The sequence below is a fragment of the Oncorhynchus masou genome, chromosome 31 (genome assembly GCF_036934945.1).
Source record: "Oncorhynchus masou masou isolate Uvic2021 chromosome 31, UVic_Omas_1.1, whole genome shotgun sequence".
Lineage (NCBI taxonomy): Eukaryota > Metazoa > Chordata > Actinopteri > Salmoniformes > Salmonidae > Oncorhynchus > Oncorhynchus masou.
In genome coordinates, this window is record NC_088242.1 from 80,105,712 (window position 1) to 80,124,422 (window position 18,711).

The 18,711-nt window shown below is 43.9% G+C and overlaps 1 protein-coding gene across 4 annotated transcripts in view; it reads right to left on the minus strand.

Moving 5' to 3' along the window:
• Positions 1 to 252: 252 nt before the first annotated feature.
• LOC135524528 (A-kinase anchor protein 13-like) overlaps positions 253 to 18,711 on the minus strand; it is a 175,486-nt gene continuing 157,027 nt past the window's right edge. For 2 of the 4 annotated variants that reach the window (XM_064952135.1, XM_064952132.1), the window contains 20 exons: positions 15,298 to 15,365; positions 15,079 to 15,142; positions 13,367 to 13,532; positions 13,022 to 13,134; positions 12,607 to 12,753; positions 10,708 to 10,961; positions 10,471 to 10,596; positions 9,930 to 10,047; positions 9,555 to 9,806; positions 9,030 to 9,106; positions 7,744 to 7,925; positions 7,434 to 7,516; positions 7,129 to 7,320; positions 6,303 to 6,467; positions 6,132 to 6,202; positions 5,573 to 5,617; positions 5,281 to 5,331; positions 4,635 to 5,099; positions 3,975 to 4,302; positions 253 to 3,057 (listed from right to left, as the gene is read on the minus strand). In XM_064952135.1, the coding sequence (XP_064808207.1) occupies positions 2,999 to 3,057; positions 3,975 to 4,302; positions 4,635 to 5,099; positions 5,281 to 5,331; positions 5,573 to 5,617; positions 6,132 to 6,202; positions 6,303 to 6,467; positions 7,129 to 7,320; positions 7,434 to 7,516; positions 7,744 to 7,925; positions 9,030 to 9,106; positions 9,555 to 9,806; positions 9,930 to 10,047; positions 10,471 to 10,596; positions 10,708 to 10,961; positions 12,607 to 12,753; positions 13,022 to 13,134; positions 13,367 to 13,532; positions 15,079 to 15,142; positions 15,298 to 15,365 (3,026 nt within the window). In that variant the 3' untranslated portion in view covers positions 253 to 2,998. The remainder of the gene's footprint in view (positions 3,058 to 3,974; positions 4,303 to 4,634; positions 5,100 to 5,280; positions 5,332 to 5,572; positions 5,618 to 6,131; positions 6,203 to 6,302; positions 6,468 to 7,128; positions 7,321 to 7,433; positions 7,517 to 7,743; positions 7,926 to 9,029; positions 9,107 to 9,554; positions 9,807 to 9,929; positions 10,048 to 10,470; positions 10,597 to 10,707; positions 10,962 to 12,606; positions 12,754 to 13,021; positions 13,135 to 13,366; positions 13,533 to 15,078; positions 15,143 to 15,297; positions 15,366 to 18,711) is intronic. The other 2 variants (XM_064952133.1, XM_064952134.1) reach the window with 2 other exon arrangements.

An 18,711-nucleotide genomic window follows, 5' to 3' on the forward strand; every position in this document is an offset into this window, starting at 1 on the left:
GCACAGGATCATAGAGACAGAGTGAGAGAAAGAGAGTAACGGGTGGTTAAATCAAACATGCCCTCTGTGCAGCTGGCATCAGACAGTCAATTAAAGCCAACATTCACCCAAAAACTGTGAAACACGATCCGAGCAGTTGTCCTGCTTGACTGGCCATTATGTGTGGCCTAGTGGCACACCAAAGCCATTCCATTATAGAACAAACAATTAACACACAAAGACAGGGGGAGAAAATAAACACAGACACAAATCTCAGTTGACAAACAATAATAGTTATTTATTAAGAGAAAAATGAATTTACATTTTATACCTCCAAAACAGGGAGGACACTGATAAATAAAGCCTCATTATAAAAAGCTTAAATCGATCCAAAAATCCACAAACAATACTTTAAAAGTTAAATTTGTACATGACACATATTTACATAATAGTTGCTTTACCCTTTTATTTTTTATTTTTACATGAAATTCCGCAAGAAACACAAATTGTACCTTTTTAGTACAAACAACAAATGACTTTAAAAGCACTGGTATACAGTATAACTGTAAAACCCACTCCAACTCCTCACAGATGCTGGCTAATATTCTAGTGCATTTCAATTTGAGCATAATGGTCTCCCCTATCTCTGCATTTGCCACAATGCTTCATGTACAACATTTCAGAGCTACTGTAGCACTGCTCAACATCTATACTGTAGACGGCCATGACAGTTGTTGTTGACGGGATGATTAGCAGATATTCCCAGAAGAATAACAAGTGAGAAAGGGTAGGGTCTAAGAACGTTCACACCTGTCAAAAGCGGAATATGTCCATTAAGGCAAGTCAGTAAATGTGAATGAACCAATCAATCAAAATGCCAATGATCCCTCCCTATGCTTTCACTTTTATAAAATCACTAAACAAGGCCATAACACACCATGTTAACGTGGTGATTCACTTTGCATATATATGACCAGGGGGAATTGTTGTGAAATATCAAGATGACAAATCCAACAGAGTAGATAGTAGTGGTGAATTATGAAGATTGCCACAGCGCCATCTGATGGTCAAAACAAGATAAACCAACGCAGACAAGAAGAAGCAGAGCAGTTAGGCTGCATTTACACAGGCAACCTAATTCTGATATTTTTTCCACTAATTTGTATTTTTACCCATCAGACCATATATATTTTTTTAGAGCTGATCTGATTAGTCAAAAGACCAATTAGTGATAAAAAGATCAGAATTGGGTGTAAACACAGCCTACGTGACTGATGATTAGCACCATATTTCAGTTTTACAGAGTCAGAAGAGGACTTTGCTGTGCTTTCATTTTAAATTCTGCTCATCAGCAGTAAAGAGAAACAACAAAACTGAAATATTATGCATTATGAACCACTGGTTATATGGATCAAAACCCCAGACTGGAGCGTGGATGGAAAAATATCAATGAAGAAAATACAGGGACATTAATTCATTCTGGACTATTTGAGAGGCACAAGAGAGCTTATGGTACCACAGGCTACCAATACTAGACCAGACTGCAGGGAAAATAGTGAAATATGGGGTTTTGTCCAGAGGAAAGGTTTGGTTCGGTTTGACTAATAGACGAACAGCCTGTCCTGCAGGCAGATATACAGTATCAGCGTAATTCCAATGGGAATGGTTGGTCAGGGCTAGATTCATCTATTCCAATATCAGCATTAACATATTACCCAAAAATTGTATCAGAATTTTTGTTTCTGTAAATCCATTCTTGTGAGATAGATATCCCTTAATCAGTCTGGATTTCGATTTAGTCTGTGTACATCGAATGATTGTCACTCATTGTAAAGCAGGAAGTCTTGCCACTTGTAACAGAGTGAATATTATCATCACCTTCAAACCCTATGCCAGTATTGCAGTGATTGACAAATAAAATGGTTCACAAATTCAAACTCAAGTGTGCAGTAGAGGAATAGAAACACCGCAAATGTTTCTTCTACCCATTCAATCAGCTGGAACCGTAACGTCTAACAGTTTATCAGCATTATATTAAATTGCAAAGTGGACAATAGCGACAAAAGCAAGTCAGCCACTATGTCTTTGAGTTTCACTTCCTGATACACTCTTTCTTAAGCTCTTCCTCTTCGTCACTCATCTATCTCTCTCTTTTCTCTACTTTCTCTCCTCCATTACAAGCTATTCTTTCTCTTTCTTTGGCTTGTCTTGTTTTCCGTTTCTCCCAGACTCATTCATCCTCTTCTCATAACTCAAACTCTGTGGTTAGTCATGTCTTCTCTAACCTTGAGTTTCCTTTCTTTACAACTGATGTAGTGCTGATGGGAGAAATGAGGCTGTAGTTCCTTACAGGCGGGAACAAAGCATTATTGGGCCCAGTGTTAAGCAATACCTTAAGAAGTATGACAATAAACACTATTGCATAAGCTTTACTCACTCAACTGGAATAGTTGAATAGGGTGTACTGTATGCTCTCTTTTGTCATATTGGCTATTAGGGTATACTTAAATTTGTGAAATGCAGCATATTCTACAACAGTCACTCCCCTACGACACCTGCTCTGTTAAATCTTCACATAGAAAACGAATGTCAGCTACTGTATACTTCATGAATGCTAAATCTTCTTCTAGCCATGGTAAACTTCCTGAAACTGTCCAAATCATATCTGAACACTATTAAACTCCAAAGTAACCACCCCCATGCATACCAATCCAATCCATGCCACAGCAGACTTGCAGCTTCACCACAGAATCAAACCCAAATTATCTTCATCTAAAAGTTACACCTTGACAATTCAGTGGCAACTAAGCGCGAAGTGCCTGCATGGTTCCGTAATAAGTTCACAGGAAGTGCTCAAGCTGTACATCCTGTCCATGGCCATGGCCGACCCCTCCAGGTCCAGGTCAGTGGGTTGGGTACAGTATGTCAATGGGGTGCATGTCTATCTGGCCACACTACTACATGGTCTGGCAGTCAGCAGTGAGTGTGGGGCATTGTGGGATAGTGGATGACAGCGGGATCAGCAGAAGAAGATCTTTCCGTCGCACTGAGGCTCTGTGACCCCAGTGTTCCCGGGATCTGTGGAGAAGAAAGACGGACGTAGACTTTAGTTAGACTGTAACAACATCCCTTATACATAGAGTACACCAAACATTAGGAACCTTTCCCCCCTTTCGCCATCAGAACAGCCTCAATTCGTCAGGGCATGGATTCCACAAGGTGTAAAAAGCCTTCCACAGGGATGCTGGCCCATGTTGACTCCAATGCTTTCTACAGTTGTGTCAAGTTGGCTGGATGTCCTTTGGGTGGTGGACCATTCTTGATACACACAGGAAACTGTTGTGAGTGTCAAAAACCCAGTAGCATTGCAGCTCTTGACACAAATCGAAGCACCTGGCACCAACTACCGTACCCTGTTCAAAGGCACTTAAATCTTTTGTCTTGCCCATTCACCCTCTGAAAGGCACACTGTCACATACACAATCCATGTCTCAATTGTCTCAAGGCTTACAAATCCTTCTTTAACCTGTCTCCTCCCCTTCATCTACACTGATTGAAGTGGATTTAACAAGTGATATCAATAAAGGATCATAGTTTTCACCTGGTCAGTCTATGTCATGAAAAGAGCAGGTGTTCTTAATGTTTTGTACACTCAGTGTATAGCGCGTAGCACAGGTAACTCAACTTTCCCCATGGCTCTCTTTTCCTTACAAAGATGTGTGGTGCTACTGGTACCTAGCTGGTGCTACTGGTACCTGGCTGGTGCTACTGGTAGCTGGCTGGTGCTACTGGTACCTGGCTGGTGCTACTGGTAGCTGGCTGGTGCTACTGGTACCTGGCTGGTGCTACTGGTAGCTGGCTGGTGCTACTGGTAGCTGGCTGGTGCTACTGGTACCTGGCTGGTGCTACTGGTAGCTGGCTGGTGCTACTGGTAGCTGGCTGGTGCTACTGGTAGCTGGCTGGTGCTACTGGTACCTGGCTGGTGCTACTGGTACCTGGCTGTGATTGCTGCCCCTTCCCTTTCTTCTTCTTCTTGTCCTTGGTCTTGGCCAGCTGCATCAGGCGGTTAGGGATTTGGTTCTGGCCCTCTGTGCTGCTCTGGGCCTTGGAGCTGGCGTTGGAGGAAGAGGACGAGAAGGGGTTCAGGTTCTTCCCTTTCCTCTTGGAGCCAATCCTGAGGAAGGGGTCTTTGGTGGCGGGGGAGGAAGACAGCTCTGCCTCCCCTCCTCCAGGCTCTTTATCCAGAGAGGTGGAGCTCTGAAACTTCATGGACTCCTCTGAGGTGGTGGAGGGCGTCCGCTGGGTCCTGTGTGCCTGCTCTGCCTACAGATCAAACCAAACCATACAACAACAAGTAGGCACTTAAGCCTCACAGCCACTTAATGATGGAATCTGACTTTTGAAGGAAGAGATTATGTCTAGGATTCAAGGTTGAGCTAGTTTTAGGATTAGAAGCTCAGGCTTGAGCCCAGGTTATGGTAAGCGGTAGATAAAGGGTGATTTAAAGGCCATCATTACATGGCCCATGTGTAGTCAGTCCATTGTGGTTACATTTTGTTAAATAATAGTTATTTGATTTCTGTAATGTAAGGTAACAGACAGGGACCAGTGAGCAGTAGCCCTCTTTGAGAACCGTGTTGGCCGATCCAGCTCACCTCGGCTTTCTTCATCTGCTCCACCATCTCAGCCTCCCGCTGCAGCATCTCCTTGTCTCTGTCCAGCTTCCTCTGGGCGTCCCTCAGCCTCTCCAGATCCCTCTGGTACTCCTCCTTCCTCCTTAGAAGCTCCTTCCTCTCCTCCTCCATCTGCCTACGCCTCTTCACTGTCTCCTCCTCCTGCTCCTTCACCTGCACCTCCCTGTCGCCCAGCCCCGACTCCCTCACCTCCCACTCCCTCTCCCTCCTCCTCCTCTCATCAGCATGGGCCACCTGCTGGCGCTGCAGGTTGGCCACTTCCTGCCTCTGCTTCTCCAGGCTGCGCTGTTTCTCCTGCTCGATCAGGGAGTTGGGCCGCGAGGAGGAGGAGGACAGGGAGGAGGTGGAGGAGTGGCGCGAGGCTGGCCGCTCAGCCAGAGCATGACGCTGGTCCTCAATGAAGGTGTCCTGCTGCACCACCACTGCCTGCAGGAGGACAGTAACAATGGTTATAAACACATGAAGTTGTATTGACATGCATACTAATGGACAGTTTTCGTATGTAAGTGTGCTTTTTAACAGCTCTGCGTGATTTATCTAATAAAAGAGGAGAGGAAACGTGAAGAAGCGAGGAGAACATTGTATGAAAGAGGAGAAGTGGATATACCTGCAGTGTGCTGAGGAGGTCATGGAGGTGTGTGACACTCTGGAGGACCTGCTACATTATAAGACGAGAAGAGAGATCATAAACATGTACCTGTGTATAGTTACACAGTAGGAACATACACACAATAAAATACTTCCTATGAAATAACATAATACAGTACAGCGGCAACTAGAGGCCTGTCTGTGGGAACAGGTAGTGATGCCTCTCTCACGCAGCCAGTCAGCCAGTCAGTCAGCCAGCCAGGGATGTACAGTATGCTGGTAGTGTAACATAGCGTTGGAGTCCGACCTACCTCACTGTTCCTCTTGAGCAGTAGCAGTAGGTTGTTGTTGCCCCCCTGTGGAAGAAGACAAGTACAGCTGCAGTTAGTTACTGAGATATTAACAGAGCTGCTGAAGCGAGGGGTCACGTTAATCACCCCCTCAAAGGAAGAGATTGATCCCACCTGCCTGGCGGGGAGGCCTGAGCAGAGGAGATTGTAGGCATTAAAAGCACAGGACTGCTCCCACACATTTCAGCCCAGCCCGGGGGCATCACCTAGCCTAATGGAGCCTTATTAATATGGCCCAGCTCAGCTCAGCCAGCCCAGGGCCTCAGGCTGGGATAATGTCTGTCTGTTAATGTCAGTGGTGGTGATGGGGGACCGGACCAGGCCTACTGAGACACATACAAGTTCAAATCCTTCCTGATGGCATTGGTTAGGAAATAATAGTTATAAAGAATAGCCAGGAGTTAATGAACAAAGTGTGTGTGTGTGTGTGTGTCTAAGCTGGTCTTCAAGCCTGTTCCTTTCATTCATTTGCTGTGACTCACACACATACACCTCTGAGTTGTACAGTTACTGTAATTACCTTCTTTAACACACCGTCTGACTCAGTCCTCCGAAGGTCTAATGAGTCATCCCCCTCTTCTTTCTCTCCGTCTGGAATAAAAAGAGACCTTTATCCCTCAGCCCAGCTACAGTATGACAGGCAGTCAGGGTACATCGGGGGAGGGAGTAGGAGTGAGTGATGTGACCTTACTTTTGGAGATGTTCATCTGGTGGCTGTCAAAGCCACCGAAGGTCTCAGCGCGGCGAGGCAGACACACTGGCCCCACACTGCCCCCTGATGCATCTTGGGTACTGGACACCTGCTGCCCCACAGCCCCGCCCAGACTTCCATTCACCAGCACATGGAGAGTCTCCACTGACGCACACACACACACACACATTACACACATAAGAATAGGACCTGCACTCTAGTTCTGTATTCATGCCGTAACATGACATAAAATCATTGTTGTTGTTGTTTTTTATTACTATTTGCCAGGTCTTGTGAACCTTAACTGGCTACATGTACACACAGCATCCTGTATGATTTCAGTAACTACACACACTACTCTAGGTAGCTGAATAAACCTCGACAGACCTCCATAAACTGAGTTTCTAAGGGAACCAGGAGAAAATGAGAAAAAATATCAATATCTGGCTCATTACTCAACCTGCAGCGTTAAAGCAATCCATTTGTATGCTTATGCATTGATTCTATCGCTGTCTACAGAGAGAAAACGCTGATATAAATAACTTTGACAAGTAACCATATATCACGCTGGCTTTAGCCAACAGTGAGTTTTCGGCACTATTCTGTAATCTCTCTGCCTTGGTCTTTCAGCTGCTACCGGCATTATATTATATTAGGGGTATTTTCGGGTAATTTCCTGATTGTTTCTGATTGGTCTTGTGTGTCTTTAGGGGCAAATCACTGGTTGGCCATGTGTCCAGGTAATTCAATAGGTGACCACTGATTGAATAAAGGGTCATCTGTGTTGTGTTTGGTCTCTGCCAGAGGACTGTCCACTCTGACTCACCTTCCCTCAGGGCATCCTTCATGATGGGCTCTCCCTTGGTGATGTCATCTGGGGTGGCTCTAAACAGCATTTTGCTCCTGATAGACTGGGTTGGTCTGGTCTCCTCTGCTGGTCCCTCACACATGTCCCTGAACACCTTCACCTTCTCCTCCAATAGACTCATGATCTGCTCATCCTTCTTCCTCAGCAGCTCTGAGAGGAACAGAGACACACACTGTGGTTAATACCTGTCATACACAACACTGACAGAGGATATCCATCAGGTTATACAGAATTTTATGAAAAAAAAACAGAATAGGTTTTACCTCTAATCTCCCGTGCTTTGGTCTCTAGCAGTCTCTTGTCTTCCTCGGTCTCACTGGGGATTCCCTCATCGTCATCCTTCTCTCTGTTAACACACACAATCCTCCATCAATCAAACCATTTACACTGCATGTGGAGTATAAATCGAACATGTTCTGCGTATATATTTGTGTATCTGTGGGTACACAATGTGTGTTCCCATTGATATAGAATTCCAGATATTTTTTATAATAAACAAATTGCTGTGGTCTGATGGGTTTTCCCCATTCTAGTCATTATATTTCTATGTGTGTTCCTGTCTAACTGACTCACATGGAGTGCATGGCGTCCTGTATGAGCTGCATCCAGGTGTTGCGTTCCTCCTTGGTGCTGGCCAGCACCTCCACCATCTCTGGCTTCTCTATGCCTGCTGTGATCAGGAAGAGACCCCTCTCCTCGTTAGCCACCTCACGCACAATCAGCTTCTGCAGGGAGATCACCGTGGACCGCTGATCCTGGGGGACGGGAGAGCGGGGGTGGAGGGGAAAGAAAGAGGGAAGAATGGAGTGAGAGGAAAGAGAGAGAGAGAGAGAGAGAGAGAGAATGGAGGTGAAAGGATGTATTGACCAGGTTTCTATTGAAGTGTGTATAGACCAGGTTTCTATTTAAGTGTGTATAGACCAGGTTTCTATTGAAGGGTGTATAGAGCAGGTTTCTATTGAAGGGTGTATAGACCAGGTTTCTATTGAAGTGTGTATAGACCAGGTTTCTATTGAAGTGTGTATAGACCAGGTTTCTATTGAAGTGTGTATAGACCAGGTTTCTATTGAAGTGTGTATAGACCAGGTTTCTATTGAAGTGTGTATAGACCAGGTTTCTATTGAAGGGTGTATAGACCAGGTTTCTATTGAAGGGTGTATAGACCAGGTTTCTATTGAAGTGTGTATAGACCAGGTTTCTATTGAAGGGTGTATAGACCAGGTTTCTATTGAAGTGTGTATAGACCAGGTTTCTATTGAAGTGTGTATAGACCAGGTTTCTATTGAAGTGTGTATAGACCAGGTTTCTATTGAAGGGTGTATAGAGCAGGTTTCTATTGAAGGGTGTATAGACCAGGTTTCTATTGAAGGGTGTATAGACCAGGTTTCTATTGAAGGGTGTATAGAGCAGGTTTCTATTGAAGGGTGTATAGAGCAGGTTTCTATTGAAGGGCGTATAGACCAGGTTTCTATTGAAGGGTGTATAGACCAGGTTGCTATTGAAGGATGTATAGACCAATGGGAGGTTTCTATGGAAGCTACTATAGGGAAATTCAATGTGAAGCCCAAGGAAAGGGGAGCTGAATGAAAACTCCAAACGTAAGTGAATGGTAAAAAACTGCAAAATAAGATTATACAAAGAGTGTAACCAAGCTAATATAATGCTTCATTAAAATGTACATCTAGAATGCCACGGCCTTGCGAGGCACAATATTAATAGAGCTGGATAAACCTTGAAGGACTGGTGCTATAACAGCACAGAAAGCTAAACTTGGTGTAAAGTAACATGAAGTGGGCACGGTTCTCTACAAAGTGTGGTACATATGAAACATTGAGCTGGGAAAAACAAAAATAACATACCAGTGAGGCAAAGACATATTTCTGGTCTTTCTCCTGGAGGAACACAAACACGTCAGACAGCAGCATGGCCTGGACATCTGAGGAAAATAACAGAGTCGGGATCAGTGGAGGAGGGAGGGAGGGGCAAGAGAGGGAAAGGGAGGGAGAATGAGGGAGAATGAGGGAGAGGGAGGGGCAAGAGAGGGAGAGGGAGGGGCAAGAGAGGGAGAGGGAGGGGCAAGAGAGGGAGAGGGAGGGGCAAGAGAGGGAGAGGGAGGGAGAATGAGGGAGAGGGAGGGAGAATGAGGGAGAGGGAGGGGCAAGAGAGGGAGAGGGAGGGTGAATGAGGGAGAGGCAAGAGAGGGAGAGGGAGGGAGAATGGGGGAGAGGGAGGGGCAAGAGAGGGAGAGGGAGGGAGAATGAGGACAGAAAGATTGAAAAAAAACTAGAAGGAGAGGGAGAGAGGAGGGAATGACAAAGAAAGAGAAACCTAGCGAGAGACAGAGAAGACGAATGATACAGAGATAAGCAAGGCTGATCCCGTACCCTTTAGTCTGCCTGCAGAGTTCTTGAGCTGCAGTGGTCCATCATGCAGCAGCCTCCTGCCTCTCACCAGGTCTTCCCGTGCAAACATCTGGCCACTCTTCATCCTCTGAATGGACTTGCTGTCTGTACGGCTGTACACTTCTTTCAACCGTTTCTTCTTGTCGTGTTCATTCACCTTGTTGTCCACCGCATTTAGAATCTCCTTCACCAGTCTCAGAGCCTGGGTTATATCGTCATGGTCTTCCTCATTCTCTGCATCAGGGAAAGAAGACCTGCATGTCACTTCAGCACACACAGAGGGAGAGACATCACCACTCTTTCTCACAAAGTAAGTGTACGAGTGCCATTCAAGGAATAGAGAATACCAGGCCTCACCTTTGGTGTGATGCAGTATCCTCTGTAGTAGCACGGGGTACTTGGTTATTCGCTGTGTCACTAATAAGATACACTCTGGAATGCCTAGTCTTCGGACGATTGTGCTGCTCATCTTTTTCTGAAAAACAGACAGATCCAATTGATATATGAATATTCTGTTTCAAACAACTGCAGATTTATTCAATAAAATTACAACAGTGTAGTGGCACCACCTGGTGGATAAAGTTATGTTTTCATACTGCTTATAATCAATCAAATGTATTTATAAAGCCCTTCTTACATCAGCTGATGTCACAAAGTGCTGTACAGAAACCCAGCCTAAAGCCCCAAACAGCAAGCAAGCAAACAACAAGCAGAAGAAACCTAGAGATGAACCAGGCTATGAGGGGTGGCCAGTCCTCTTCTGGCTGTGCCGGGTGGAGATCATAACAGAACACAGCCATGATGATCACATTTTTATAGATGACCAGCAGGGTCAATTAATAATAATCACAGTGGTTGTAGAGGGTATAACCATGTACAACAAAGAGCAATTAGTTACCTTGATGAAGGCTTGGAAGCGTTTGTCTTTGGTGTGAAGCTCCTTATAAAAGTTAACCGCCTCATTGTGGCGACTGCAGAATTTCCCGTAGACTTTCTTCATGCGGTCCGCATTGGGCCCTGAGAACTGAAGACCAGACAACCCATCTAAGATTAACTTACAGGTTAGTCTGCTAGTCAACATTTACACAACGATCACTAAACCCCTCATGCCGACAAACAGTCTCCCCCTGCTAACCTGTGAGACAAGGACGTCCCCTATCTTGTGGATGAGGAAGCTCCCGTCATCCCGACCCTCGATTGAAGACTCCCTCTTGCGTTCCAGGAGGTGGGTGAAGAAGTCTGTGTGTAGGTCCAGGAGTTCGTCCAGCATGGGGAACACCCGCTCCACCGTGAGGGCCTCCAGCTGCACCTCCTTCTGCAGGCCCTTACTGTACACCTCAGACATGATCCTCAGCGTCCGTACGTGGTGCATCTCTGTCTGGACCAGCTCTGCAGAGAGACAGGAAGGGAAGGGTAGGATGGAGAAGTAGAGAGTGGGTTATAGTGCAAAATCCCAATTAACAACACCCTCACATTGTGTTTAACCCCAGGGTGAAAGTAAGCTGGTAAGGTCCGGTACAGAGTACCGTCAAAATAACTAGTGGGGATACGCCGTACCGGTTAAACATGGCCCTATCACAATAATTAAACAAAGATGCAAATAAAACTGTCAGCTATTACACTTTTATTTATCAGTACCACATGTCAGTTGCATGAAAAAAATGTGCGAATGTGTAATACGCTCCGAAATGCGATGTGGTTCGACGACAAAGATGGAGATGCACGCGGACAGCAGTGGACCCATCCATTCAGGTTAAGTCTGATGAATGACCATCACTGAATGTCAGTCATTACATGTTGGGGTGTTTTGTAAAGCCTGTCGCATGCTTCCCAGTCCAAACAGCGCATATATTATGAAAACATTTGTGTTGTTTTTGCAGTGGTGTAAAGTACCTAAGTAAAAATACTTAGTATCTGTACTTTTTTTGTATCGGTATCTGTACTTTTAGTAATATTTTTGACAACTTTTACTTTTACTCCACTACATTCCTAAAGAAAATAATGTACATTTTACTCCATACATCTTCCCTGACACCCAAAAATACTCGTTAGATTTTCAATGCTTATTAGCAGGACAGGAAAATGATCTAATGCACACGCATATCAAGAGAACATCCCTGGTCATCCCTACTGCCTCTGATATGGCAGACTCACTTAACACAAACGCTTTTCGTAAATGATGTATGAGTGTTGAACTGTGGCTATCCTCTGGCGAGCCGTTAAAAAACAAGAGAAGAAAATTATATCGTCTGGTTTGCTTAATATAAGGAATTCTTTGTGATTTATACTTTTACTTTTGATACATAAGTACATTTAAAAACAAATACTTTTATATTTTCACTCAAGTAGTATTTTACTGGGTGACTTTCACCTTTACTTGAGTCATTTTCTTTTAAGGTATCTTTACTTTTATTCAAGAATGAAAATTGGGTACTTTTTCCACTACTGCGTTTTTGTTGGTTTTGGTGTTTAGCAGTTTTTTTTTTTCGGCTGTTCGAACACCATTTGTTTTCTTGAGGCAAGTCGAAGTCCGGTAGACGAAGTCTACGCCCCTTCGTTGGTGATTGTTCAACAGTAATACTCTTAGTAGGAGTAGGAAATCTGACAACTAGTTTTCATGCACATTTTTTCACATGAGAAATAATGCACCGAACATCTTAGTTTGATGTAAAATTAAGTGACTAAGACCTCCTCGGCAAGAACAAGAACAAAGTCAACCTAGTATGCGGGCGCCTTAACAGATGTCTCTTTCCACTCATCAAATGGCGGGTGCACAGTGCAGTGTACAGATGTAGGAATGATTTTCGAGTAGACAGGCTTACAGGAGCCTATTGAAGTGATTGTTTGACAATCAGATGAGAACATGACGACTGGTTGTGTTTATACCACATTAAAAGGTAATACATTTTAAAAGTAAAAAGGACAAATCTTTACTATTAGTCCCACAAATATCCTATTAAATTAATAGTTTGACTGAGACAAAGGATGGGAACATATGAAGGAATGAGTGGGATTGGGAGAGTTGCCCTCCTACCATAGATGACGTCCTGTCTCTTCACCACCTCCTTCTTGAGCCCCTTCACATACTTCTTGTCCACAGTGAATGTCCAGGAGTCTGCCTCAAGATCCTTAGACTCTGCCTCAAACTCTCCCATCAGCTGGCTGTCCATCATCTCAGTCCCTAGGACAACACACATAAAACACACATGAACAGTTAGTTTGGACGGGGCAGGAGTGGCTATACAGTATGTACTGTAAGCATACATATGCTCTCCTACACTCACATATGCTGTAAATTGGACCAATACAAAGTCATGCAAAACAACAGCTGAAAACAGAGGAAATCCGAACATGTCACATTTGCTCACTCCTTTGAACCGATCCCCACAAAGAGAGTACAGCAAATAGTGGCTCTGTCACAGTGATAACTCTCCAGCTCACTACCTTACCTTCATCCGTGAGAGACTCAGTGGACTCATTGACCTTGGAGGTCTTGTGCAGTGAGTCTGTGGACTGGGACAGGTACTTCAGGCCCTTCAGTGGCATCTCATCCATCAATGGCCTGCTTAGACAGACAGGGTGGAAGAGAGAAACAGAGTTAGTGAAGGAGGGACTGTTACTGTGGTAACATAAGTTGTGTATACACTCTGGTTGTACAATGCATTTGACACAACACTTGTGAGTACACAGTATTGTTGATGTGTGTCAGCATGAAAATATACACCGTTTGTACAACCCGAGTATGTAAGGGGCGATTGTGAGTTGGTTGGTGATTGAGTGGCGTTGTGTCTCACCCTGCGATGTTGCTGATGGAGATGCTCTTGGACAGGTTGCTTTTGTTAAAGGGGAGGATGCTGTGATTCCTGCGAGGCACCACCGTTGCCACCGTAACCATGGCCTGGTCATCAGGGGACAAGATGGCAGACCACGGACGCTCCCGAGACGATGTCGATGATGTAGCTGATCACACAAATACAGTTAGCATGTAAAGTAGTACAGCTCATTAGGATATTAGGAATTCTACATGCACAAAGTCAAATAAATACTGTACATAAAAACATATACAGTACTTGGGATTTTTTGGGGGGAAATATTAACAATGCATAGATTGAGACAGACAAGGTTGAAGTCGGAAGTTTACATACACTTAGGTTGGAGTCATTAAAACACGTTTTTCAACCACTCCACAAAATTCTTGCAAGTCGGTTAGGACATCTACTTTGTGCTTGACATAATACATTTTTCCAACAATTGTTTACAGACAAATTATTTCACTTATGATCACAATTGCAGTGGGTCAGAAGCTTAAATACACTATGTTGACTGTGCATTTAAACAGCTTGGAAAATTCCAGAAATTATGTCATGGCTTTAGAAGCTTCTATTAGGCTAATTGACATCATTTGAGTCAATTGGAGGTGTACCTGTGGATGTATTTCAAGGCCTACCTTCAAACTCTTTCAAGGACTCTTCGCTTGACATCATGGGAAAATCAAAAGACCCCAGAAGTAAAAAATTGTAAACCTCCACAAGTCTGGTTCATCCTTGGAAGCAATTTCCAAATGCCTGAAGGTACCACGTTTATCTGAACAAACAATAGTATGCAAGTACTTTGATGCAAAAAGTGCAAATAAATCCCAGAACAACAGCAAAGGACCTTGTGAAGATGCTGGAGGAAACAGCATAGAACTGTTTGGCCATAATGACCATCGTTATGTTTGGAGGAAAAAGTGTGGGGCTTGCAAGCCGAAGAACACCATCCAACAGTGAAGAACGGGGGTGGCAGCATCATGTTGTGGGGGTGCTTTGCTGCAGGAGGGGCTGGTGCACTTCACAAAATAGATGGCATCATGAGGTAGGAAAATGATGTGGATATATTGAAGCAACATCTCAAGACATCAGTCAGGAAGTTAAAGATTGGTTGCAAATGGGTCTTTCAAATGGACAATGACCCCAAGCATACTTCCAAAGTTGTGGCAAAATGGCTTAAGGACAACAAAGTCAAGGTATTAGAGTGGACATCACAAAGCCCTGACCTCAACCCTATAGAAAATTTGTGGGCAGAACTGAAAAAGCAGAACTGAAAAAGTGTGTGCGAGCAAGGAGGCCTACAAATCTGACTCAGTTACACCAGCTCTGTCAGGAGGAATGGGCCAAAATTCACCCAACTTATTGTGGGAATCTTGTGGAAGGCTACCCAAAACGTTTGACCCAAGTTAAACAATTTAAAGGCAATGCTAACAAATACTAATTGAGTGTATGTAAACTTCTGACCCGCTAGGAATGTGATGAAGGAAATAAAATCTTAAATAAATCATTCTCTCTACTATTATTCTTTCACATTCTTAAAATAAAGTGGTGATCCTAACAGACATATGACAGGGAATTTTTACTAGGATTAAATGTCAGGAATTGTGAATGTCAGGAATTGTAAATGTACTTGGCTAAGGTGTATGTAGACTTCCTACTTCAACTGTACATCTGAACTACACAAATAAATATATTACATTGACTTCTCAACACGACTCCGGATATGGACTCAGAATCTGGCACCGTTTGCTGCTTCTGCTGCTGAAAAATACAGTAGTGTATTACAATACATCAATGCCATTAACAAGCCTGTTACCCATTCATTCACGATAGATAGAGACTGATTCCACACAGATGCATTCTGTTCCTGTGTGTTTGAACAAAGTAGCGTTGTAGACAGCTGACGGCAAGCTTACCTTCATTTTGACCAGGACACACACAGGAAGACGCTCTCTGCAGCCCTTATGGACCTGTGCATTGCAGTCTGAAATCATCAGAAGAAAAACAACATTAGGACAAAGATTTGGTAGAAACTTCTGTTAAAGACTGCAGGAAAAGCAGAGTAGTATGGTCTACCCATCTCACTCTCTTCCTTCATCAGGTGACAACGTTGCTACTTGCTACTAGTGTAAATCATGTAATTTCAATGCAACAAGATCACACAACAGTGTAAAAACCTGCTAGCTTGGTGATGTGACTCCTACCAAATCAACATTGCTCATCTGAACCACCCTGAACTATAGAAACAAGCAGGCAGCAAGAGGAAACTCTCATCTGTACACTGAGAAAAGAATTAGAAAAAGTCCCAAAATGGTATTATGTTCTGTAAAGAAAAACATATTTTCTATGTTTCTGCCTAGTTTCCCTTTTCAGACAGGGTACAGTGTCTTACAGTACCTCTCCCAACACTCCATGTCTGACCTCTGAACTACTACAAAGTCTTGTTTACTGAACAAAGTTAGCAGACACACCCAGGTTAAGGTGAGGGGTGTTCAGAGCAGGCGCCATATAAACAGTTGACCTAACAACATAAAACAGAGGAATCAAGACCGAGTGTAGAGTAGGAACAGACCATAGACTTCAAAGTGTTCCACTCCACCTCCAGTCAAGCCCATCCAAACAACACCAACACAACAACACTTCAGGGAGGAAAGAGTTGGGAAGAGGGGAGAAACACAACAATGAGCAGGCTCTCTCCCAGCTGGAGGTTTTAAACAGTGTGTGGGGACTGTGCTATTACTCTCTCCCAGCTGGAGGTTTTAAACAGTGAGAGGGGACTGTGCTATTACTCTCTCCCAGCTGGAGGTTTTAAACAGTGTGTGGGGACTGTGCTATTACTCTCTCCCAGCTGGAGGTTTTAAACAGTGTGTGGGGACTGTGCTATTACTCTCTCCCAGCTGGAGGTTTTAAACAGTGAGAGGGGACTGTGCTATTACTCTCTCCCAGCTGGAGGTTTTAAACAGTGTGTGGGGACTGTGCTATTACTCTCTCCCAGCTGGAGGTTTTAAACAGTGTGTGGGGACTGTGCTATTACTCTGTCCCAGCTGGAGGTTTTAAACAGTGAGAGGGGACTGTGCTATTACTCTCTCCCAGCTGGAGGTTTTAAACAGTGTGTGGGGACTGTGCTATTACTCTCTCCCAGCTGGAGGTTTTAAACAGTGTGTGGGGACTGTGCTATTACTCTCTCCCAGCTGGAGGTTTTAAACAGTGAGAGGGGACTGTGCTATTACTCTCTCCCAGCTGGAGGTTTTAAACAGTGAGAGGGGACTGTGCTATTACTCTCTCCCAGCTGGAGGTTTTAAACAGTGTGTGGGGACTGTGCTATTACTCTCTCCCAGCTGGAGGTTTTAAACAGTGTGTGGGGACTGTGCTATTACTCTCTCCCAGCTGGAGGTTTTAAACAGTGAGAGGGGACTGTGCTATTACTCTCTCCCAGCTGGAGGTTTTAAACAGTGTGTGGGGACTGTGCTATTACTCTCTCCCAGCTGGAGGTTTTAAACAGTGTGTGGGGACTGTGCTATTACTCTCTCCCAGCTGGAGGTTTTAAACAGTGTGTGGGTACTGCTGTGCAACACAGTGTGTGTCAAACACAGATCATGACAAGACTGAATCTCTCAAAATGAGTCTGAGAGAACAGAGAGAGGAGCAGTGGTGTAAAGTACTTAAGTAAAAATACTACTTTGGGGTATCTGTACTTTACTAAACTATTTATACTTTTACTTCACTACATTTCGAAAGAAAATAATGTACTTTTTACCCCATACATTTTCTCTGACACCCAAAAGTACTTGTTACATTTTGATAGGAAAACGGTCTAATTCACACACTTATCAAGAGAACATCACAGGTCATCCCTACTGCTTCTGATCTGGCAGACTCACTAAACACAAATGCTTTGTTTGTAAATTATGTCAGTGTGTTGGGAGTGTGCCCCTGGCTAACCGCCAATAAATAAAAACAATACAATTGTGCCGTCTGGTTTGCTTAATATAAGGAATTTGAAATCGTTCGTTTTGATACTTAGTATCAAAAGATACTTAGTATATATAAACCAAATACTTTACAACTTTTACTCAAGTAGTATTTTACCTGGTGACTTTCACTTTTACTTGAGTCATTTTCTATTAAGGTATCTTTACTTTTACTCAAGTAAGACAACTGAGTACTTTTTCCACCACTGGAGAGGAGGCAGCTCTCCATTAGACACTACACTCTATTAGTTAATATTTCAGAAAGAACTCATTGACTCTCCACAAAGCCCTATTTTACTATTAGATAAGATAAGGATCAAAATCACTGATCAAGAAAAAAAAAATTCTGAATAATTATGTCAATTGTCAAAATGAAGGGCTTGTTTCAAATGTAGGTCTTTGCTCGTCAAACCCTATGTGGGCCACAATTCTGTGTATCTGTGTGACAAAAACTAAGTCACTTTTGAGAAATGAGCAATGGAAGCCCAAATAGGGCTTACAGCACATTCTCTGCCAGTGGAAGAAAGGAAGAAAGAAAAAGAGAGAGAGAGAGAGAGAGAGCGAGAGAGAGAGAGATAGCCGGGATGTAAGAGTAGAGTTGACATCTTCCCAGCTGCGTCAGGGGCCAGGGGCAGGGTGATGCAACCCATTGAAACGTTGAGAGGACTGACTGGGCCGAGGGGCACATCCCTCCACTGTCTCTGGTTCCCTCTAACCACCCAACTCCTATTCACTGGGACAGACCCACCCAGTCCATCACGCTTCAGACAGACTGACAACAAACAAAGTAGCTCAGAGAAAAAGGGAGTGGTCTACTCTGCTCTTCTAATGCATGCTGCTGGCCATACAGAGATGGTGGGAGGAATGAATATACTGCAGCGACATAGTTCCTATATACGTCCACTTCTGATGGCCCCAGAATAAACAACATCCTCTTTAGCTCTCTGCAGATAGACCCTGGATATGGAGAATTTCCCGTGTCCTGCTTAATGTGGAGCAGTTTCAGTAAAGTGACTAGACTGAATGAATAAACAGGATAACCAGTCACCATTTTGTCACATTACTTGGAGCCAACGTAGGATGTTCCACCACCAGACATTACACAATGATGGAAAACACGGCTTGAGCCCCTGAAAACATACCTTAAAGTACTGAATCTACTGACTTACGGAGACAGCATAGTTTCAAAGGTAGAAATACACACAAAACAGGTCCATAGCAGCACCAAGTGTAGGCCTATGTAATCACCATGTAAAGAAATAAGGGGTATTGAGGTGTGGTAAATGGCGCTAAAACTAGAGCAGTGGTCCCTTACCATGGAACAGAGAGACTAAATAACTGTGGAGTCTGGTTTGTCAT